Here is a 24673-nt window from a genome sequence, read left to right as displayed (position 1 = left end):
AGTACCTCAACCTTAATTACCTATTACCTGCATAATTATACGTACGTACATCCGCCAAAATAAATCTCAGTTGACAATGCAGGTTCCAAAAATTGTCGGCACATTTCAAGAGTCTTCCACACGACATCGCGACGTGGGTAGTACGTGGTATGTGTCAGGAATCAGGTTTTGGAGAGGAATAAAGGTAACTTTTAATGCAACGAGATAGAGTCGTGGTTAGCACCGCAGCAAGTACTTCAAATTATAGTTTTCCTAGAGTGACCCCGCGTTCACTCATACGAGAGAGATGATTTTTTTAACATAGTTAATCCCGCCCCGGGCCCGTCCTCAGTTCGAGACCGTCAGTTTCAATTCTAATCCCTACTCTGTTATACATGTATTATTGTGAACAACCACTGTCTACATCTTTCTTCTATAAAAATAATGTAGTACATAAGTTGAATTAAAGTAAGTACCAAGAGCTTTATATGATTTCGTTATTCAGCAAGCGTAATTAAAATTGGCTTTGAAAACACCATTCATACCTAAGTGATGGAAATCTGCCTTTAGAAATCGATAGCAAAGCAACACTATTTCACAGATTGAAGTCCGAATCCACAAGATAAATGGCGATTGGCTTTCACACACCATTACTCTCTCCTCACTACAAGTTTCCACCAATCAGAGCAAAGTCAAACGTCCATCTCGAAGGGTTCACTCCGCAAAGTTCTGCAGCACTCGTCGGTATCGCAACTACAAATCTGTCTGCTAACAAATTGCTGAGTCAGGGACCTCTGAACTGATACGTGTTTAGTTAGATAACTTTTGCTTTATATCCTTTATAACTGTCCAAAGCTAATGACGTATTCGAGAGGCGAGTTAGATTTCCTTTGCCACATTGGAACACAGACTTATAACAAAATATGTTTGACCTCACTACATGAGTTATGCAAAAAGGAGGTAGCTTGATGGCCATGTTTAAGAATTAAGAAAATTTAAGAATAAAAATCAATTTCCAATAACGTTTGCTATTCAAGTGCTCGGAAACCAAATCGAGAATTTTCCAAATAATGCTAACAAAATCTTGAGAATGGAAGATCCCCAGACCAATGATCTCTTTCTTCGCTGTGACGCAAAACCACAACCCGCATTCAATAGCAAAGCCATTATCAATAAACTTATTAAATTACGCAAACCTTAATTAACGAAAACCACTTTGAAATGTTGATACAGATTCAACTAACCAACGTTTACCTTATTTCATCACTTAATTTAGTTTATCGGTTTTCTATTGGGGACTGAAAGTTTGTGAGCTACATAAATGTCCGGCCCCAGTTTACGACCCCGAGGATGGAGTTGACTGGAATAACTTAGGCAACTCGGAGTTGCCAATCTAGGAATTTGCGCCGACAACGTCTCTAGATTTGCATAAAAATATGCATTCTTTTAGATGAGTTTCTAACGTCAGCTGGTGTTCGTTAGATAAAAATGCTCCTACTTATGTTAATTATGTTATGTACTTATATCTAGCTAAATTTCTAGGTAGCAGTAGCAGTAGCCTTGGTCGAAATTCGGGTAAGAAAATATTCTTATTATACATAGATTTGGTTGCCTAATAAATCTTTCATTAAAAAATTAAAACGTTAGAAAGAATGCATCTCTCTTCTCTTTGCTCAAATTCAATGATAAAGACTCTTGCCATGGCTTACTCATCATCATCATCAGCCAATAATCATCCACTGCTGGACATAGGCCTCTCCCAAGGAGCGCCACAACACTCGGTCCTCGGCCTTCCTCATCCAACCACTACCCGCCACCCGCCTAAGGTCGTCAGTCCAGCGGGCAGGAGGGCGTCCCACGCTGCGTTTGCCTGTTCGTGGTCTCCACTCGAGAACTCGTCTACCCCAACGGTTATCGGTTCTTCGGCAGATATGACCAGCCCACTGCCACTTCAGCTTGCATATTTTGAGAGCTATGTCGGTAACCTTAGTCCTCTGACGGATAACCTCATTTCTGATACGATCCATCAGAGAAACCCCAAGCATAGCTCTCTCCATAGCACGCTGAGCGACTTTAAATCGGTGGACCAGTCCTACCGTCAGTGTCCACGTCTCTGCACCATACGTCATCACTGGCAGGACGCACTGGTTGAAGACTTTTGTCTTCAGGCTCTGAGGAATGGCCGAGGAGAATATGTGACGAAGTTTCCCGAATGCAGCCCAACCCAGTTGGATGCGCCTTGCAGCCTCCTTGTCGAAGTTGCTTCTGCCTAGCCGATAGCCGATAGCTCATGCCTTACTAATACGGGATAATTTTACCACCCCATACACCGACTGTAATACTTGTGGAACAAACCTGGGCTCATCTCCTCCGTGGCAGATGATGGCGACGCGCTCGGCGTGGGACGCCCTCGGCGCGAAGGCTCCGAGGATGTTGAAGGGGAAGCGGCGCTCCATGGGCTCTTCGTTGCGGCGCTCCACAACGCAGTTCATGCGACCCCTGGCGGGAAATTACGTAACTAATTAATAAGGTACTTACTTAGGAATATGCATCTAGAAGAATATATATGTATAAGCATATAAAATGCATATACATTATACACTCACGTGCAAAGGAACAGTTCCACTTACAAAATTCCGACACTAAATTAATAGCCATTTTAACAAAATGTTACGTTTTTAGTTGGTAATATTCTGGTGAGCTTTTAAATGTACTTTAATATTGCAGACGGTGTCATTAAGCTAGCTTTTTCCGCTTAGGAATAACTCGGTGCTTATCTGACTGGAAATATTTCATTGCCCGTGAGTGTAGGTCTAGATCTAGAAGGTAGTGTTTAGAATTTAGAACAATACTGATCCAATATATGATTCAGAGGAACATTGTCTGTTACATTTCCTAGAAATAAAAATTATGAACAATATCGTGCATCAATGAATGAGCGATAACAAGAGATCATAATAGCTAATAACCATCATAATTTTTATTTATTTATGTGCTGCTAAATGCTACATTAGTACACCTTTTGTTCGATATTAATCACTACCACCGTGCTACCACCCTACTCGTGCTCTCATTTCCAACTTTTTATTTTTCAACAGATGACTTTTCAAAGTTTCAGGACGACTGAAAGTTTTGTTCGCACACAAACCGCCCAAAGGGGTGGTTCATAAAGTAATCAGCGCGGTCATTACACGAAAAAACAAAAAGAACAAAAATCTAACTTGATGCTAACTTTGTGAAGTCGTTTAGCGAATTTTAATTACAGTTTCTATACTCGTTAGTAACTCGATCTCTCACAATGGCTCATTCGAGAGCACAGAGTCAATATAACTAGTCTACCTCTGAGCAATACGAGAAACATGATCTAGCTTGTTAGAGAAAACTTCTGCTTTTCTATTGTTACCGATGCTGAACTGTTCTCGAGTTGTCATAACATTAGAAATTTCCGTGTAATAAGTAGTATATTTTCAAGAAATAAATAACAGATACTTAAAAGTTATATTTCTGCAACAATAACAGTTGAGTTGGTATTTAATAAACAAGTATAAAGTGTTGCTTTTATAAGAATTAGATGATGTGGAAATGTAAGGAAAGAGTTTGTATCTCTGAGCACGCAGGTCTCATAAACTTAGATGAACTACAACTTCTGCTGTAAGTTCGTGCGATAAATTATCTGCCTACAAGTTTCAAATTGTTGGTCGTGCTGATATTTATAGCGGGAGCTACTTTTGTAACTATTATCTATAAAATCTTAGTAAGTAATAATAATGAAAATATTTTAACCTAACTGATATTTATGCATTTATGAATAATGAAGTATTATTGAACGAGTGATCCGATTTTAAATGTATACTTAGCTACATCCTTATACTGACATAATATACATCCACACAATAAGGGTTAAAATCAAACTGAAGATTAGCACGGGAGCACTTATTCGGTAGTAATCTGTGACTGGATGATGCCCGACCTTAGGAAGGCAGCGAGAGTAAAGTATTTTTGCTCTCCTTAGGACAACCACCCGCTCGCTAAGCTACCTGTTACATTTATACAGGGTGTTGCAAAATTGGTATACTAAGCCGAATCCTACATGTGCAGCATGTTATATCTAAGCCCGAAAATGAAATCAGAATTTGGAAATTCGCGAAAAAAAAATTTTTTTTCCATAGTAAAAGTCACGTGACCAACAAAGTTTCTATGGAAAATGAATATTTTTTTTCACGAATTTTCAAATTCTGATTTCAGTTTCGGGCTTAGATATACCATGCTGCACATGTAGGTTTCGGCTTAGTATACCCTTTTTGCAACACCCTGTATATAGTCACCTGCGATCACCGATACGATACTTATGTATCACAGGCACTATTTTTTTATATAATTATATAAACAGTAGACCTAGCTGCTGAAGCTTGATTAGTTTACTCAAACAGCATGTCTAGCACTCGACAATTATAAGCTGAAGTGAAGATAATGTGCAAAAGAGCGAATGTGCTAGAAAGCAGCTGCCGCTACACGGGTTCGTTATCGACGTAGACAAACGACACTATATCGCGATGATACGGCGCTGTGATTGATGGAACGCGCATTAAACGAGTTTATCAACGTCGTTAAGAACCCATGTAGCGACCGAAGCTGTATACAAGGTATCTTACTTCTGGCTGCTGGAGAGGAAGGCGCCGGCGAGCTCGTCCAGGTCGAACTGGATGGGCAGCTTGATGACGGGGCGGTCCAGCTCATCCTCATCCTCGGAGGAACCGTCGGACTCCGAGCTCTCGTCGCTGTCCGAGGCGTCGGTCTTAGACGGGGTGTCGTCGATCTTCTGCAATTAAAGGGGTTTTTGTTAGTAAAGTACATGTGACTCTACTTTTCGCCACCAACCCGCACTAGGCCTGAGTGGTGAACTAGGCCTAAAACGATTCCTTCATTGGAAGGGACCCGTGCCCCAGCAGTGGGGACGTGATCAGTTCCGGTGATAACGATGACAAAGGGCCGTGGGGTACAGTGGTCTGACAGAATAAACGCCTCAATTTATGAACTTCAAAAGAGATTAAGTAAATAGTATATAGTATAGGATTTTCAGTTCCATCCGTAATTAATACAGGAACTAAACAGATAATACCGTTTTCAGAACAAACTTTACTGTTGAAAAATAATTACAACAGGAATATCGACCCATAAAAGTAGACTGTTCTTTTTAGTACGGAAATAATGGATACCGGCTATGGAAAGGTGTCCTTTGTTCCGGCAAAACAGTGGCTACTTAAAAATAACGATGTTCTTTAGATTTCTTTCGCACTGCACTCGTTTCTTGAGGAAATATCTAAGTAAGACCTCTTCAAAAAGCTACATCGAAGTTTGTCTCATCTGTATTAAAGTTGTGGGACCGCTCGCGCTCCGACGAATGTACTCGCGAAACACAACGCCGGCACTAATTAGTAAAGTCATGAAAACACTTTCGGAGTTATGAAATAGAAGTGCTGATTGTTGAGAATATCGGTGTCAATAACAAAAAACTGATAAGTATAATGGAAATTATTTAATAATGGCAAATTCAAAGGTACAACTCCTTTTATTTCAGGAGGGCACAGACGCTCTTTCTGACCCTAAAATCATGACTTTCTTCAACTAGCTTCCGCACACCTACACCCCACACCTCATACTTTCTGCCAAACAAACAAAGCTTACCTAGTCTGTTTGTAATTCTGTAAGCTTGGCTGGTGATTAAAGCCGTGCGGTCGTTATGCCGGCGCTGGGTGAATAGAGTTGTAACTCGCTTCAGTTCGAGGCACCTAAGTGAGGTTCTTCAAACGGGATAATTGATGCGTTTCGCGTTTCGCGAATGGCGGCAGTTATCTGTTTTACTGCCAACTGAAATGGCTGTAGAAGTTACTTTGTGCTACTAAGTTGGGTTGCTTATTTGCTGATACAGTTATTTCGTAGTCCTAAAAAGGCGTACCTACGCAAGTGTATTTTGATGTACATTTATGGGATTTTATACTGCCGATTCCACTCAGTTTCTTTGTCAAATCGAGCTGGCGTGACGGTGTACATAAAAAGTGAAAATATCGATGAGTGAAACAAGGTGTAGATCTCGTTCTGTGCTGTTTGTTGGGACACAATGGCTCGGACATCCTGCCTGGACAATGCGCCCGCGCACCATTGTTGCGACTGGTGACCCCCGAGTCTATGTGTGGCTGTGTGTGCAATGCACGTAGCAGATACGAATCGATACCAATATCAGGCAGCTATAACGGCAGACGGTAGATGCCATATGTATATTAAACTAACTTGACCGTTATTCAAAGCATAATATACATGAGAGTAGCGTACTTGACTTCCTGTCTGTACTAGCCGTCCGGAAACCGATCCATCGCGCCATCTTGAAGACCACGTGACTCGTCCATGCTTCCGCCACCACAAATAGGCAGATGATTTTATACTTTTTGAAATCATGCTCTCGTCATTGGCGTCTTTGATTTCAAGCGGTGCGGACGTGCCCAGCTAGCATTAGCTGGAACCCACCGCATTTCTGTACTAAGTCGTATTTAATCTTAAATTTGCTTGAAATTTTTATTTCATTATTTTTCTACACCAGTGTTGAAATAAATGTGAATTTTGTGCTTAAGTGACCCTGGTTTGGATCTCAGTGCATTATTATATTGGTGAGCCTTATTTGGCGAATTTGGTGAGTTTTTGAAACATTATTTTAGGCGTAATGCCCGTGACTTTCGAAATAATTTTCGTTCAGGTCAACGAAACAGTAAATTAAATATAACTTCGGTTAAATTTTAAACAATAATTATTTGCTTACTTTAGCATTAGCTATTGCCCGTTTCTTTTTGAATTTGTTAGTGTTAACAATGCACTTTTGATACGGAATAGGAACAGAAACAAGATTTATGATCGACATTGTGATTAACGGTGTTACCGTTCGGTTTCTGTTTAGAAAATGAGTGAACCCGGTCCATCGACGAGCAGGGAGGCAGCGGAGGTCCCGGCGGAGGCGGCGACGGCGCGTGGAAGCAAGCGAGCGCGCGCATCCAGCACCAGCTCCAGCTCCAGCAGCGCCAGCTCCGACAGCTCCAGCTCGTCCAGCGCCGCGCGCCGCCGCCGCCGACACAAGCGGAAGAAGAGGCATCATGGTCGTAAGCTCAAACAATTAATTAGTGAGGTGTCGGGTCTAAAGAGGCAATTGGCTAGCAGAAATAGCTTCCCTGAACTAGACTCCCTGAATAATGAGGATGTTGACATTATTGACCCAAATGTGAGCGGGGAATTATTTGAAGCTGATTCAGATAAGGAATTAGGGTTTAGTCTCCCGTTTGCCACCAAAACTAAGGAACCAGCTATACCCTCCACATCCCCTGAGATGTTGGAACAATTAAAACTGCTTCAACGCTTTGACCAGGAACAATGGTCCGATGTTCGGTATTCAGATATACAAAAACTGTATGTACACAAGCCAGGCTTTACTAACCTAGATCCTAATGAAGAAGTGAGGCAATATGATACGTCAAAGACACTCATTAACACCGAGAAAGCTTTTGCAGGGATAACTTATGGTTTATTAAAACAACGTGACGCACTACAGAGCGAAATGCGAGATTTTCTAATGTGGGCACGCCAGGCTGACCAGCTCAGCTACGAAAATATTTACACAAAGCTTAACGATATTTTTACGACAGGTGAGTACGTTAAAGCTACCAATGATACATGCCAGCTCGTGTGTGGTCACAGGGCGGAGCTAATTCAACACAGGAGAGAGGCAATTTTGGCATCCGTCAAGGATCCCTATTATAAAAATGCATTACGAAAAATTCCACCCACATGCACTACATTATTCGATACCGAGAAATTCAGTGCTGTCCTTGAAAAAGCAGGAGGCATAAAGAGCGTTTTCTGGACAAAACAAAAGGATCGCAGTACTTCTGCTCCGCAGGCCGATCCTGGAACCTCAACACAGGACTTTTCTACCAGAAAACCTGTGAAACCAAACTACAAGCAGGTTGATCATGGCCGTTCTAAACAATCAAATGGTAATTTTCGGGGACGAGGAGGTAAGGTTTCAGGTTTCAGAGGAAGAGGTACGGCACACAGAGGATCAAGGAAGCGCTCTCCCACTTCCCACCGGGATAGTAGAGCACAACATAAACGAAAATACTGACTCTGCCAGAATATTCCGTGCCGGCCAACTGGGTCGCTACTACCACAACTGGGAACTGCTCGGGGCACCGCCCTACATTCTCAACATAATCAGAGGTTACCGTATCCCATTCGTAACCAAGCCGCCGTTGTGCATGCCAAACCATCGCAGCAACATAACATTACCCTCAGTAGAAATGTCTCAGGTAATAAACACAATGATGCAGCAAGGTGTCTTGAGGGTGGTAGCACCGTCCCCCAGTTTCATTTCGACGATTTTTCTGAGACCGAAAAGCGACGGCACGTCAAGACCAATATTCAATTTAAAAAGTCTCAACAAATTCGTTATGGTACAAAAATTTCGTCTTATAAACATTCATCGTGTGCCAGACTTCCTCCAGTCACAAGATTGGATGGCAAAAATAGATTTCCACCAGGCATACTTCCATCTGAAGGTAGCTCGAGGTCATCGTCGGTTTTTACGCCTAATTTACAAGAAAAAACTTATGGAAATGACGTGCCTACCGTTCGGTCTCAGTTCAGCCCCGAAAACTTTTGCATCCATATCCAATTGGATCGCACAGAGGCTCCGCGAAGAAGGTGTCCGCATACTGGTATATCTGGACGATTTCTACTTGGTGCACCAGAACCGAGACATCTTGCTGGACCATGTGACCAAAACTGTAAAACTGCTGGAAAATCTGGGTTGGAATATCAACAAACAAAAATCAATTCTAAAACCTCAGAAAGCTCTGGAGTTTCTGGGAATTATTTGGGACAGCTGGAACAATATAAAATATCTCCCCGAGAGAATAGTAGGCAAAATACAAAACCAGCTTCATGCGATAATCAACAAAGACCAAGCTTCCGTCTTAGAGTTGCAGCAAGTGGTCGGCATTATGAATTTTGCCAGTTTTGTCATACCGAGGGGGAGGCTAAACTATCGAACCACTCAAAAACAGGTCAACACGCTGCTAAAGCTACAAATAATAAAATCACGCCCATTGCCAAAAAATGTACTTGTAGAGTTGAAATTGTGGGTACAGAACTGCAGGAAAACTTCACAAATACATGTGTCTCTCCCTATGCATTACCTAACAACGGATGCGAGCGACATCGGCTGGGGAGCGAAGTTAGACCACGAGAGTTTGGAAAGCACATGGACTCTGTCAGAACAGAGCCTTCACTGCAACCAAAAAGAAATGATTGCCATACTAAACGTCTTGCGAGGTCATGGTCGGCACCTGAGCTCGAAGGCTCTACTCATCCAGTGCGACAACCAAACGGTAGTCTCCTACTTGCGCAACGAGGGGGGGACCAAGTCTACTCAGTTAATGAACCTGACAATGAAGGTATTCCATTTAATAGACCATTACAACATCCAAATGTCTATTTATCACATTCCAGGCAATTACAATCAAAACGCCGACCACCTATCACGCCACAAGGCTCCACCGGAGTGGCGCCTGTTACCCCAATTAACGCAGGTAATATTCCAAAAGTGGGGAACTCCGTCAGTAGATCTGTTTGCGTCTCAAACGGCACATGTAGTGGAGAATTATTGCTCTCTCGACAGGTCAGACCAACAAGCATACTTTCACGATGCCTTGAGTCGAATGTGGGACTATCCCCTAGCTTGGGTGTTTCCGCCTCCGTATTTGATTCCCAAAGTGCTAGGTCACCTGAATACAGCCAAAGGTCTATACCTGATCGTAGTGCCAAGGTGGGACAAAGTGTTTTGGAGACCAGACCTGAAGAGCAGAGCAACTGCAGCCCCGTTCACAGTCAGGAATCTCAGCCATGTCCTAGTCGACGTGACGACCGGCCTTCCACCTCCCAAAGTATCGGAGATGACACTGGAAATCTGGAAATGTGGGGGTGGAACCAACACCTGACCGGCTGGTCGGACTCGCAAAAAAGGTTACTGTCCTCGAGTTGGCGAGAATCGACCATGAGGACATACAAACCTGCATGGAGAAGGTGGACGGTCTGGTCGTCAAAGAACGGCATAGGTCCCTTTCAGCCATCTGGATCTCAACTGGCAAGATTCCTAGCTGACCTTCATCAGGTTGACGGATTATCTTTAAGTACCATTTTAGTTCATAAATCGGTAGTGTCCACTTTTTGCAATCCCAACCTCGAAACTAAACTTAGTTCACATACACTTGTGAAACAAGTTCTAAAATCTATAGCTCTTGCTAAACCAAAAAGAATAAAACCTCCAATATGGGATGTGGATGTCTTAACAAACTATATAAGTAAAAAAGATCCTAATCCAAGAAGTCTTTACGAAGTGTCGAAATTTACAGCTGCTATTCTGCTGCTTTGCTCTGGGCGTCGTGTACACGATTTAACATTACTCAAAATTTCACCAGAGTATTGTACCATAGAACAAGATGTTATAATCCTAAGACCTGTTTTCGGTTCCAAAACTGACAATGCCACACATCAGCAGTCTGGGTGGAAACTAATGAGAAATACTAATAATTTATCATTAGATCCAGTTCATTGGGTAAAACTCCTTATTAAGATATCTGGGCCCCGAAGGGAGTTAGTTAAAACTGATTTCCTATTTCTGACTACCGCAGGAGAGGCAAAAGCTGCGTCACGCACTGTTATAAGTGGCTGGATTAAAAAGTTGTTACATGAGGCTGGCATAAGTGGCACCCCCGGTAGCTTTAGATCAGCTGTTGTCTCTAAAAACTGGGTCGAAAACTTCTCATTAGATGATATCCTCGAAAGAGGCAATTGGAAATCAGCTAATACATTTAGAAAATTCTATTGCCGTGACATTATTACTAGAAGGCCTAATAATCAGACACTGATCTCTTCTTTATTTACTCCCACAAATACTACATAAGTGATTGACCTGTAATTAAGCTAATCAATACATAAGATCAATAGGAAAAGTGATTATATAGGTACATAAATGTGTGTATAATTTTAGTACATAAGTACTGATTGTATAATAAATCAATAAAATTACGCATGATAAAAGGATAATTTACTTAACTCTACTACGAATACAACATCATCATATTTAATAAAAATGCATTATTCTTATTACCTACTCTTAGTACCCTCTATAATAAACATTACATCTTATAATTGTAATATTTAAGCAGATCACATTGGCATCATAAGTCCACCACCACCAGGCGATAACAAACACGTCTCTCATGTATATTATGCTTTGAATAACGGTCAAGTTAGTTTAATAGCTACGTTTTACCTGAAAATAAAACGTTTATTAAACATACTTACCTTATTCAAAGCATAATACTTTAAATTCTGCCTGGTGACATTTCAAGACTCAATGACGAGAGCATGATTTCAAAAAGTATAAAATCATCTGCCTATTTGTGGTGGCGGAAGCATGGACGAGTCACGTGGTCTTCAAGATGGCGCGATGGATCGGTTTCCGGACGGCTAGTACAGACAGGAAGTCAAGTACGCTACTCTCATGTATATTATGCTTTGAATAAGGTAAGTATGTTTAATAAACGTTTTATTTTCAGGTAAAACGTAGCTATTATGCAATGGGTATACCGACAGTAATACAAGTACACAGATATGATCTTGTGAATAAGAGCATCAAGAGACAAGCCCGATGACAAAACTTAGTTATAAGTATATGTTATGTTTTCGTGCCAATAAAATAAACACACACACACACACGCACTCACGCCTTGTACTAATGTACTGCCTTGCGGGGTAGGCAGAGGTGCATTGCTGCATCCACTTTTCGCCAGAGTGTTATGTTAGTCCCAATGTAATAGGTGGCGGGCTTATTGCCATTTTTCGGGCACATCCAAGACCCGAGCACAAATATCTGTGTTTAAACAAATATCTACCCCAGCCGGGAATCGAACCCGGGACCATCGGCTCAGTAGTCAGGTCACTAACCACTACGCCATTCGGTCGTCAATAAAATAAAGTCCAGCATAATATCAGCAAATAAAAGTAGTTTTCCATACCTATTGATTTATGTAGATAGAACTCGACTGTGAAATGATTCTTAAGTATTATTGATATGGCTTGTAATGCTTGTACTGTAAGCAGTTAACATGGCGATGATAATTAAATATACTTTGTCATCTGACTTTTCATAAATACTCCTGAAATGACTAAGCATTTTTCATTTCTGTTTACATTACGATTTCCTACAAGTAATACATAATAGTAATAAACAAATACATACACAATAAATATTCTTATTTCCCTATTGCTTCCATATATTTCCTTTTGATACTCAGCTGGCCACAAGCCGCTGCATTGTTGTGCGTAAACACATTTCAGCGGGCAAGTGGTAAACGAGGCGAGGTACGGAATATTGCAAATATCGCTTGTGTAAACTGTGTGGTTCGTTTGCTTACAATACGCTTCTACACTCCATTTCACATTTACATAATTTCTTAGGACTTTCGTATTAAGTATGAATTGTAAACAAACTTATATAAAACTAGATGTTCCCGCGCGCTTCGCTTCGCCTTAAAAAGTTTTCCCGTGGCAATTCCGGGATAAAAAGTAGCCTATGTTCCATCCCAGGGTCTAGACCGTATGTATACCAAATTTCATTCAAATCCGTTCAGTAGTTTTGGCGTGAAAGAGTAACAGACAGACAGACAGACAGACAGACAGACAGACAGACACAGTTACTTTCGCATTTATAATATTAGTTAGGATTACTACAAACGGTCTCTAAAATGTATGTTTTAAATTCATGAATATGCATAGGATAAGCAGATACTTTACATCCTACACCTAGAAAAGACTCGAACAGCAAGTTCCCTTGATGACTTGATGCGAATGAGAATGATTGTTTTAATCATACGTGTAACTAATTCTTTATTTAAGTATACTATTGTAATAAAATAACTCATTGATAGTAAATAAAAATATGAGGTGTATCTACGAGCAAACGAGCTTGTGCCACAACCATCTGACACATGTTTTATTGCTCATACAATTCGTCATGTAAGTTTATGTCCCGAGATGGTGATAAAGCACCGTTCAACGTAAGTTGGCCAGTGCTGCTCGATGTAACCAGAAAACTTCACGCGATTACCGTCTTACTTCAAACATGAAATAAGATTCGAGGGGATGTCGGTGGAAAGGACACATGATACTGAACGAACAGTAGCGGAGGTTCGCTTTCTCGGTGCAGCGGTCGTGCCAGCCGCCGCAGTGAAAGCGCCCAGTGACGTCACAGACTAATCGCACTTTAATACCCGAGTGAAATCTACCGCTAAATAAATACTGCATCACTAAGAACTGCCCTACACCTACGCCACAATCGATGCAACTCGATCGCCGATTACGTAGCCAATTGTGATTGTTTATCACAAGAATGGACATCCTCATTTTGCATTGAATAGATTTTTTGTTTTGTTGTCTTCACGCATGCACAGATGAATGTAAACGGTTAATTACAGATGGAGCTGTGTGCCGGCGCTACGGAACCAACATTTGTTTTGAAGAGCCCGTTCTGCCATGTTTCGGACGTCTTTATGAAATGCAACATCTGGCATTGATGAGCTTTGTGTTTTCCTTTCTCTTTTATCTGAAGGTAACCAATCTACACAAACGCGAATTCCCTCGGTTATTTTAACGTTTTCGTGTAAGTAATTAATACCTAGTAATAGATGACGAATTGACGGTGCACGGTGCAGGTAAGTACTATTGTTCTCCACTAATTTAAGTTCTTGCATAATGAGCAATTAAACAATTCTTAACACGTTCACGAAATATTGCGCTTGATGGTTTTTATGGCGGTATAGCCAAAAAATATCGTCTACGTCTCGTTACGTAGGTCTGTAGTCTCCATGTAGGTAGAGCATTCGGGTGGCTAATTGTGACGGTCAATGGTTGTTCGCAGGTTAAGACCCTCCAACTTTCATGGCATATTATGGATGGAAGCTCAGTAAAGGAGTTCTTCATTTACCTGTAGTTTTTCCTCGTCAAGCTTGGACTCTGCCTGGTGCAGGGCGTCCTCCTTGACCTGGCTGGCGGGGGAGGGGGCGGGGGCGCGGGGCGGTGCGGTCTCCAGCGGCAGTGGGGCGGAGCGCAGCGCGTGCGCATTGCCGATGGGCAGCGGCTCGTCCTGGAACACAAACATAGGTACGCTACTGTTAGCCTAATGATTCAGCATCAAAGGTGAAGCGTGAAACACGCTGCTGAAATACAAAATGTTACCTAACTGCGCAACTGCTCGCTCCATTACCAATATGAAAACCATTAAAGTGCTCATCGCTAAAACGCTATCGTTTAACTGCAACGCAGATTACGTAAGTCAAAGCTATTAGCGATACCGACATTGAGGATTGTCATTGTTACTTGCGAAGTTCTCACAGGATAATCACTACGTCACAGTGTTGGCGAATACAATAAAATTATCCGTGCTCTTTGCGCCATCGCCGAAGAATGTGCCAACCTTCGCGGGTGCAAGGTGAAGAGGTGACAGACGCGACTTCTAGTAATGCTTTATAATGTAGTGAACAGATGGTGATAATGTGATAGCGTGAAATGCGAGAGAGGCGGGCAGTGCTCAGCGGAGCGGAGCGGGGCGGCGGCGGCGCGCGACCGCAACAGATGGAAACCGTCGATTACGTCTCGCCATTGTCGCATTGTGCCGCCACCCACTAAACTTTTACCAGATTTGCGAAACATTTAAACAGCATTTGTCGCCTGTCGTTGCCACCAGACGGTTGCGTGATCGAAGGGAAATTGCGCCTCTGTACGGCGAACGATTTGCCTTAAACCGCTTGCGAGCGATAAAAACGTTACATCTTTTCCTATTCATATTGATGTAATCATGTTCTATTATACGACTGATGCACAGCAGAGCTCACATCTCAAGCATACAATAGAATTATCGTCGATGTTGAGTTGAACGTTATTCACGATTCAATATGTTACCATGATATGTGAATAATATGTAAAGTAAATGGATAGTCCGAAGCGTCTGTAGTCGAGCAAGCTTCAGTGATCGTAACTGATTATTGCAGTTTAAAGCAACACGTGGCACGGTCACTCATTGGATTGTTGACCGATTTCAAGTGGTTGGTATCTGAACGCGTCCAGGTTGCTGTTTCGGCAGCAGTGTAGCTTAAAAACCTCTGACAGTCGGGTTGACCACTTACCCAACAACCCTTTTCAGCACAAGCTTACTTGTGTTGGGGTCCACCAATCCGCACTAGGCCCGCGTAGTGGACTTGGCCTAAACCCTTCCTTCATGAGAAAGAGACCCGTGCCCTAGCAGTAGGGACGTGATGGGTTGTGAAGATGATGACATGGATAGTATAATTATATCGATCTAAAATTATCTACTGAGCTACATTTTACATACCCACCTACTGCTAAACAAAACCTTCTAGAACCACGAGGCCGATTTCGTTCAAAGCAAAACGCCTATCATTGTAGATCAGAAACACAAGAAGGTAAATTATACAATCCGGTTGGAGAGCAGTGGAGCAGAGAGGATGAATAGTAATATTGTCATGAAGCTGTCAATTAGGCAACGATGACGCTGCAGCCGCCGCCGCGCTGCAAGACGGCCATTGTGGAAAATAGCCCACTTCCGCCACCAACACACGTGGATTATCTACATACATGTACCTACTACATATAGCACACAAACAATAACTTATAAACAAAGACCCGTGATTTCGGAATAACCCACTCATAAAGGTTATGATAATCGGAACCAATGCAATGAATTTTAACGACGAATAAAGATATCAACACCGAACAGTCGCAGCCAGACAATTCGAATCGGCTCTTTGTACCATTTATCAGGCCAAGTACGTGTTAATTTCCAATGCAATTGGTCACGGTGTGATTCAAGGACTTTCATGTTTCTTTAAATGTTTACATTCCATTATACCTGGACCAATCGAAAATATTATGAGTTAATGATATATCACTTGTTACCCATAACCTTTATGAGCACATCGACAACGACGGACAAACATATTATATGAAATTACTAGCTTAGATAGAGCCGATACGACTGAGTCACTGCCTGCAGTTCCACTCTTTTATGTGGCTCGACAGAACGATCCTTATAAAGATACACACTTTTAAGGTCACCAATACATGACAGACTAGACCAAATCGACAACAAAGAAGCGTCTGGTCTGTTATTTGTTTGAATACTAAGTTTAGAACATAATATACTAAATTCGTTTCATGTTCAACCAAATACCCAGCCTGAAGCCAGAAGATGGAGGTGAAAATAATGTCCCGTTAGTCGTAAAAGAAAGTGTTGGTTTTGAAATGTTAAATATTGTGTGTTTGCTCTCAGGCAGGATGCGGGTGAAGAAACAGCAAAGATAATTTATTATTTTGTAAGTAAGTACACCTTAAAATTCCTGTACCTACTTAATACTATCGTTAAAGAGGACATGGACATAACAATTCTACATAATAGGTAGTTATAGTATAGTGTAGTTGGCGAATAGGTGTTGGCGTTGGCGAATATGCGTGAAGTTCGAAACGTAAACTCATTGCGTGAGTCTCGTGTGTATTCAGTCAGTTTATGCAGTCGAATAATACGCCAGGGCAGGGTTCATCGACCTGGCAACTTTCGCCGAGAAGTCATAACACAAATTGCAACACTAGTTAGGCACATCCTAACTAATATTATAAATGCGAAAGTAACTGTGTCTGTCTGTCTGTCTGTCTGTCTGTCTGTCTGTCTGTCTGTCTGTCTGTCTGTTACTCTTTCACGCCAAAACTACTGAACGGATTTGAATGAAATTTGGTATACATACGGTCTAGACCCTGAGAAAGAACATAGGCTACTTTTTATCCCGAAATTCCCACGGGAAAACTTTTTAAGGCGAAGCGAAGCTCGCGGGCCCAGCTAGTTTATTATAAAGCCGAGATTACTGGAGACCTTTGACCGGCGACGCTCACCGGTCGAGTGCACTACCATCGCTTTCAGTCTTATTAGCTCTACACAATAATGACATTAATGGACATAAGTAATTATGATACCAAAGCATTAGCTATTATTAAACAATACTTAAGTACTTCAAAATAAACAATGAAGTACATAAAGTACAGTGCAGTATAATTTATGAAGGCTTTATGTTAAAAAAATGGCAGTGAGCAAGTATCTGGCACGTATTTATTTAAACTTGAGACAGCGGACAAAGCAAGTCTTTGTAGAGTCGTTTTCAGAACCAAGAGGTATGAAGGTATGATGCAAGTCGTAACAAACCAAAAAACACGGAACACGCTAATATCAAATCTGATGAAGCAAGGAAACTAAAAACTGGATCTGGGTCAGAAAAATTAGGTATTCCTCATGCTGGCGAATATGGCGATTCATGCAATGTTCTAAACGGTCAAATTTGAACCGGCGTGCATTCGTGAAAGACGACTCTGTTTTGGTCCGTGCTTTGCGTAATGTTGTGATGAGGACATTCAAGGTGAGCAGGTCTGCTCTCCGCTAGAGCCACACACTGACACATCACACCAACACAACCACACTAAATTATACCATGCGATACATACAAACCACAGACATACATAGGAAAAACATAGAGATACTCGCGGTTGTTACATAATAAAACAAATAATGCTCATAGGACGGAGCGCTCAAAGATGAACGACATAATGGACTTTTCTGGGCAACAAATTTAGTATTTTTTTCCCGTGAAGGAGGATGTAATGAGTGTTATGAAATCTGTGAATGTCGTGGTTGAACGACGCTGCCAAGGACAATGGAGCTCTTTAACTGCGACGTGGGACATGTTCGTGCAATCTATTTAAATACAAATATACAGTAAATGTAGATATAGCGATTAAACATTATGCCTACGTTTCAAAATGCTGATGTGGATAAATATTCCGAGTTAGGTATGTTCAGCATATAAATGTGTACAACCTGCGTATTTATGGTAATAAAGGGTCTAGCTGCGTTATAAGGGCTTGGTTATAATTATACCTACAAATTTGGTACGACAACTTTACTGCCATTCACCGAAGGGGAATCCAATCCAATCACTTCACGAACCCGTAGCCATGTCGAAGAAGCAGGCAGTGTTGGTGACCGAAATAAACGTAAATTTCACAGGTAATGGTAAAAAGTAGGTTACCATTACGAGTAAACATAAGGTTACAATGGCGTTCATAATAGTTTCCTACAAAACAAAAGTTTACGTAACAATTGAATTTAGGTTTTTAGATTTTGCTAAATAATCTAAATTTGATTCACTTTGGTCTGCGTGTTTTACAAAATATGTTGTGCCTTCCGGTTAAAGATAATACAACATACAATTTCTATGGTTTTAACAATGAGGCGTTTGTTAAAAAAAAAAAAAAGTTCCTTTTTGGAGAAATAGATGGCGTTGTCTGGGGTTGTACCAACTTTCAAACCCTCAGAACACACTCAGATCACAATATATGTTATTCTGTGAGGCTAACGAAATGTGAATGTGACGTAGGTAGGTAGAATTGTAGTATTATTTTCTCTATGATGTCGATGTCACTGTTGCTTCAGCGTTCAGTGCGATTGTGCGTACAGCCGTTCTTTTCAAGTTTTCTCAGTTTCCTTGTGTTTCTCCTGTATTAATTGAGTTGTAGTTGAGCTATCTGCTCCTCCTCCCTTGATACTGTAGAGTTAGTGCACTTGAGATAGTGACTCTTTTGAGATAGTGACTCTTGTGAGATAGTGACTCTTGTGATAGTGACTGCTATACTGTAATAATGCCTAAGGACTATGGATCATGGTCCCTTGCCAATCTGAAGATAGAGTTACGAAAACGGAATGCCAAACTAACTGGACGGAAAGCCGTATTCACAGAATACTTTAGCACTATCCCAAGCCACATGCAGTCTGAGCCTCGGAAGGATGGCTCGCGCTACCACCCGACATTTAATCACAACTAGTGAGTTCTTATTCTGAGTTTAGTACTCTTTGCTCTCTATGTAATTTTTGACAGTTGGTACACTGCGTTTTCACGCCATCTATCGGCTTACCCAAAAGCTCAACTGACAGCTGTCAAGGAAAACGGCTCATTGGTAGCGACATGCGAACACCTCTTTCACATTCACATTTTTTTTTGCTGCAGCGTAATCTACGTAATCAATTTAATGAACACGAGCCATGCAATATTATCAAAAGGAGGGTTAGATACGACATAAAGGTACCATAAATCCATAACCATAAGATAATCCTGCTTGCTGAGTCCTAAGTTAATTCTTGAAATTTAAATAATCATGCTATTTGGAATGATAAACTTAACGTTGATTAGCTTTTTCATAAGATATCGAATACATAACCTATTTTTGCACCAATGTAGCCTCGATTGTTTCAACAGTGTGCAACTATACCAAAGCTGAATAAACTGAAAATCTACATAACAAACGAACAGAAGAATTTATTTATTTTAAACTGCCATTCTCTGGTAACGCACACAGTCATTAACATGGAATGAATACCTACGTGAAAAGATCCAGAAAGCAAATTCTTAAGATTATAAGAATGCATTTACGTCATGACCACGATCGGTATTGAAAAATCTGCAGTTATCCAATACAGTTTACGACGGAATCCGTATAATTTTTCCAAAAAAGCCACCCAGAGGTCTATTCACAAAGGTACTGTTGCGCACATATTTTTTTATTTAAGATATTATTTAGTACCTGTATTCACATTTAAACACCTGTGCACCACTAGTATATTAAATCTTCTACAACAACCTGATTTAAAACACTTAAAATAGTCATGGCACAAAATCAGCAAACAGAACCCAAATCACTTACGGCCAACAGCGCATCATTCCCGTAGGCCCTGCCCTCGAGAGCCAGCTCCTTCTCTAGCATGGCATCGAGCTGCTCGAGCTGATGGCAGGAGGACCTCGCGGACACCCAGCTGGAGGCCAGGATGAACGAGCCCAGGATGAAGGACGACGCCACCACGGTGAGGGCCACGATGCGCGCGATCTGCACGGATGTGGACCCGCGGTGTCTGTACGCCTGCGGAGGGAAAACCAGATTAGTTTTGTGATCTAAAGCAATATGGGATATGTACAAAGGTTCCAGTCGAGAGAGCGACATACAGGAACTTCGCACCCTATCAGAATAGAATAGAGCATAAAATAGTGGTCTAAAACCAATGAGATGCTATATAAGCAAGCCCGGACAGGCAGGCCAGTCCGGTGCTTGCCTGAGCTGGAGTTTATAGCATTTGCCACCGTGATGAACGCATTAAGCAGTCAGATTCTCGTTGTCTGTCGCCCAGGGAGCGCCAAAACTACAGTTGATACGTCACTCGCAACTCCTTCCGAGCACCCCATTTTGTCATACATCACAGTCTTTATGTTGCATCAGACTAAAGTAGCAAATTAAAACCTTTTGCTGAATTTCCTTTCACATATGTCACTCTTCATACCAAATTCAATACATAATGCATTCATGGTACTTAAATCAATCCTTAACGGACACATAAAACAAAACTTTCTTAAAAAGCGAATAACCGATCGCAAGAGATCTCTGTCATAAATTATCTTATTCTATCAAAGTAGAGCCCTGCCGATCGACAGATTTATGAGTTTTATGACCATATTCTCTGTAGAAAGTTTGTTTTCACGCTACAACAAACTTAAAAGTATACACACATTGCAAGTTGCTTTGTGTCGAGATTTTACACGCAAAATTAAAATAAAATAAGTTCTACTTATACATAAGTGCTTAATTTAAAGATCTTATCTGATAACTTGTGTGTATTCCCCACAAAGAACGTGCATCCGTATCATACGACGTGGTTAGTACCCCCTGTGTATACTTAATTACATTATACGTATACCTATAATGTGCACTTAGCATGTCTTCACTTCACGTCCCTGCCTACTTTATATTATGTAAACCATATTTTCCTGGTACAATTCCACGAACAGCATAACAAAGTAGAATACATAAAACCTCAGCGTTGCTATAAATTTAGATTTTGTTATGAAATTAGCGTACCTAAATAGTGATTAAATTTAGAAAACACATAACTGAATGACTTTATTATCGAAGCGAATCGTTTGGTCACATAATGGTAGGCGACTTTCTTTTTCTGAAGAGACAATTACATAATAATAATAATACAGGGTGCTATAAAAAGGATATTTGTCAGCCGAAAGAGGGTGAGGCATGGGTGAGGTAACCCAGGTGGTCATTATGAACATAGTTTGTTCTTTGACTTTGTGAAAATCCTGAAATAATCATTCAATTCTTTAAACAATTTTTTGGTCACGTATATTTTGGGGAAGGAGTAAATTTTTCTTTATTCCCTTTCGACTCACTAAACTAAGGCAATGTGTTTTAATAGATTACTACGTTAGGTACCTACCTAATTGAGCTAAGTAAGGGTGTATTTTAAAATACACCCTTACATACGTACATCATTAAATTCATTGTTTTTATTGAATAATTTAATATTCCTAACAATATCTTGCATTGCTGACAATATTGGCATTGACACATTATAAGGTCAAATAATATTTTAATTAAAAAGCTAAACAAGGTTTTTTCGTTAAGTAGCAGCAACGCTTCACCAGTCTGCGTTTGCGCAGGGCTTGTTGCGTAAGAGCCGGCGATGAGACGACAGCGGGGGGTCCCCGGAGGCGCGGGGGGACCAGTGAAAGTGCCTCTACGATTGCATTGAGAAATCCATCAACGGTGTCTACTGATGCGACTAGCGAACCTAACTATATCTAGCCAGACTAACGTTTACATAAGCGCATCTTTCAGTTGAATAACACATGGTGATGCTACATTTATAAATAGGTACCTTTAGTGGTTTATTGGCCTCTGCCTGGTAAGATGTTATTAAAGCGACCATCACAAATCAAAAGCAAAGCTTGGCTGAGGCAGACCCATTGATTGACAACGCTCTACGCCGAATAGAATTCGTGACCTCACCGTTTGCACCGATGACAGGTGATGCTGTAATACTAAAATATTAAAAGTTATCGATAAATTAATTTGTATTTGTGTTAAATTTGTTTGTCACTGTTTATTTATCATAATAAGCACATTAAGACGGAACTGCATCTAAATGATATCCTGATATTTTTATCTGACTATACGTACCTATTGAAAACTAATGCCAACTTACAGTAAAAAATCTATACTTAACTATATAAAATTTACTTTTACTTACTTTTTACTTTTACTTATTCCCAATCTCCGCTGGGGAGCAAAGGGCCTTCGAAAATTTACTTAATAAAAAATAAATGATTTATTTTTATCTATGTTTATACATAAATTACTATTTTACTACATAGTTAAGTAGTTCTAATATTATAATCAATAAAGTACTAATAATTTTCCGGAATTAGGCCAGATTTTCTTTACAAACATTGAAACAATAGAAATCCTGCTGTTGCTAACTACTATAACAAAATATCGCTCTATAAATTATTATTTTTCTTCTTTCGTCTAATTTCTCAACATGAGTGTGTATATTCTTACTATCTATTTACATTATCGTACTGTCCATGCATTTAACGACTTTGTTTCATAGAAAATTCCCAACCTGAGCAATTAGCAAATAAGTACCTGTCACTTTTAACAGCGATTATTATACTATGTTTATCTTACCGTAAACCTACTTCCTAGCAGATATATGTTTTGTATTTTGTATTTGTTATGTATATGTTTTGTTTATGAATACGTGTACGTTGCAAAAGGTAACAATATATTTACATAAGTATTAGGAGACTTTCTTTTTAGAAATAAGTAAGTATGTGTAAGTACCACCTACCTATTACGAGCACCGGAAATATTATGATGACTGGTTGTACATAAGATAAGTATTGTATTTTGTTAAAGGTTATGGTGGTTTTTATTACTTACACCAAAATATTTCTCTGCATATTATATTATCTAGACTGATACTAGAATACCTACCTACATACTTAGTAAATAATTTCTAAGTAAAATGCATTGCCATTTTGTGAGTTAGGTTAGAGGCCTATAGAGGTACTTACCTATACTCATAAAGCCTATTTAAAGCCGAGTATTAATAATCTACCAAAATTATTTATAATAAACTTGGCCCAAATGTGTTATTCACAGGTTTTGCAATAATCGTTGCTAAACATTTTGTTTAGCCACCTCTAAATTCAGTTTACTGTAGCGGTTAGGTGCTACTTAGAAGGCATGTCGTTCTTTTGTTTGAGTAATCGTGACTGTAAGTTATTAAATAAATTTAGATCTTACGATTCGGTTTCTGTACATGTAAAGAAAGCAATCATGTCCACCATTTTTCATCGTCTGTCTAAGTTGTCTTCTTATTTTGCCCAAAACGGGAATTTAAATTATGTATGTAAATAAACAAATAAACTCTATAAAACAAGATTTTAGGGACCAGAATACCGTCTTGCATATCGGTATGTATATAGCATGCCTTATCCACCTGCCTTAGATGATAAAGGATCCGCCTTGGCAAAGGTTGTTGGGAAATCCTATTATGCCTGTATTCTAGATCCATCGACGGGCGGCCATTCAATCAAACACCTTTGTGAGTGTACAGTAGGCTCTGCAGCGGATCCTATTGATATGTCGTCCGCATCGGCATCCCCTATAAATACTTGCGTTGTTTGCGATGCGTGCGGCATCGTCTGGCGATGGATACGGCCAGGGGGGTCACTCTATACTGACAAAAAACGAATGAGAGCTGTCGTGCAATCGGCAGGTTTAATAGGTACCTAGGTACTTCGAGGAAGAGTCGTGGCTCGCGCAGCAGCGCCCCGAAACCTCGTTTTCCGTCATATAGAGTGACCCCCAGAAGTGGAATGTTTTACTTATATCGACCGGCTTTTTGTATCCATTTACATAATTTATTTTAAATACGTATGTATGCCTATATTTTCCACGGACTGGTGCTACTTATGGTTATTGACCCTGGGCAGTGATCATCGTGACTATACCTCTAATAAGTACACCTAGCATGCAGTTTAGAGAAAGCATGTATCGACTGAGCTGTACTTTATGAACTAATATAATATCATAAGTTTTACCGATCATAACCAACAAATGATAAAGTACCCCGCTTCTCACGATAGAAGCTCTCTTCTGCGGCTTCGTATCCCTTCACATAAATATATAAACGTATGTATAATGTGGAGGAGTAATAAGTATACTTATCGGGTCCGCCACTAACTTCCAATCACCCAATCAGGTATATGAAGGAAAACGCCTCAATGAAACCTGCATTTTATATTGTCTTTAACATTTTACGATTTATTAAATCAAGTAAGTACTTTTCGCGCTAAAATGTTTATAATCTCTATCTTCTACAAAACGAAACTCTAAGCTTAAGACTAAATTTCTCCATTGTGTATCTCATCAGCATTTACGTAAGTATTTATTTTTATTAAATCGATTAGCTCAATCGCATGTTTACTGTTACGAGAGGCAGAAAAACATCTGTATTTACCTTGATTGTTTGTGGAACAATAAAATTCGAAACAATAAATGGTAGGTATAGTATGCCTATCTACTCGTGTGTACATACCTTTCTATGTCTAGCTAGACTAATACATCGTTG

General features: G+C 40.4%; 1 protein-coding gene across 3 annotated transcripts in view; it reads right to left on the bottom strand.

Annotated features, from left to right (window-relative positions):
• LOC105393473 (WW domain-binding protein 11) overlaps positions 1-24673 on the bottom strand; it is a 51043-nt gene that overhangs the window by 23657 nt on the left and 2713 nt on the right. For all 3 annotated transcript variants that reach the window (XM_038115432.2, XM_011565240.3, XM_011565241.3), the window contains exons 2-5: positions 19897-20109; positions 14066-14224; positions 4632-4798; positions 2335-2478 (exon numbers count right to left, since the gene is read on the bottom strand). In XM_038115432.2, coding sequence (XP_037971360.2) covers positions 2335-2478; positions 4632-4798; positions 14066-14224; positions 19897-20109 — 683 coding nt within the window. The remainder of the gene's footprint in view (positions 1-2334; positions 2479-4631; positions 4799-14065; positions 14225-19896; positions 20110-24673) is intronic.

This window comes from Plutella xylostella, chromosome 29 (genome assembly GCF_932276165.1).
Source record: "Plutella xylostella chromosome 29, ilPluXylo3.1, whole genome shotgun sequence".
In the NCBI taxonomy this organism is placed as follows: Eukaryota; Metazoa; Arthropoda; class Insecta; order Lepidoptera; family Plutellidae; genus Plutella; species Plutella xylostella.
The sequence above is the reverse complement of the archived record's forward strand: the minus strand, read 5'-3'. Positions and strand labels throughout refer to the sequence as shown.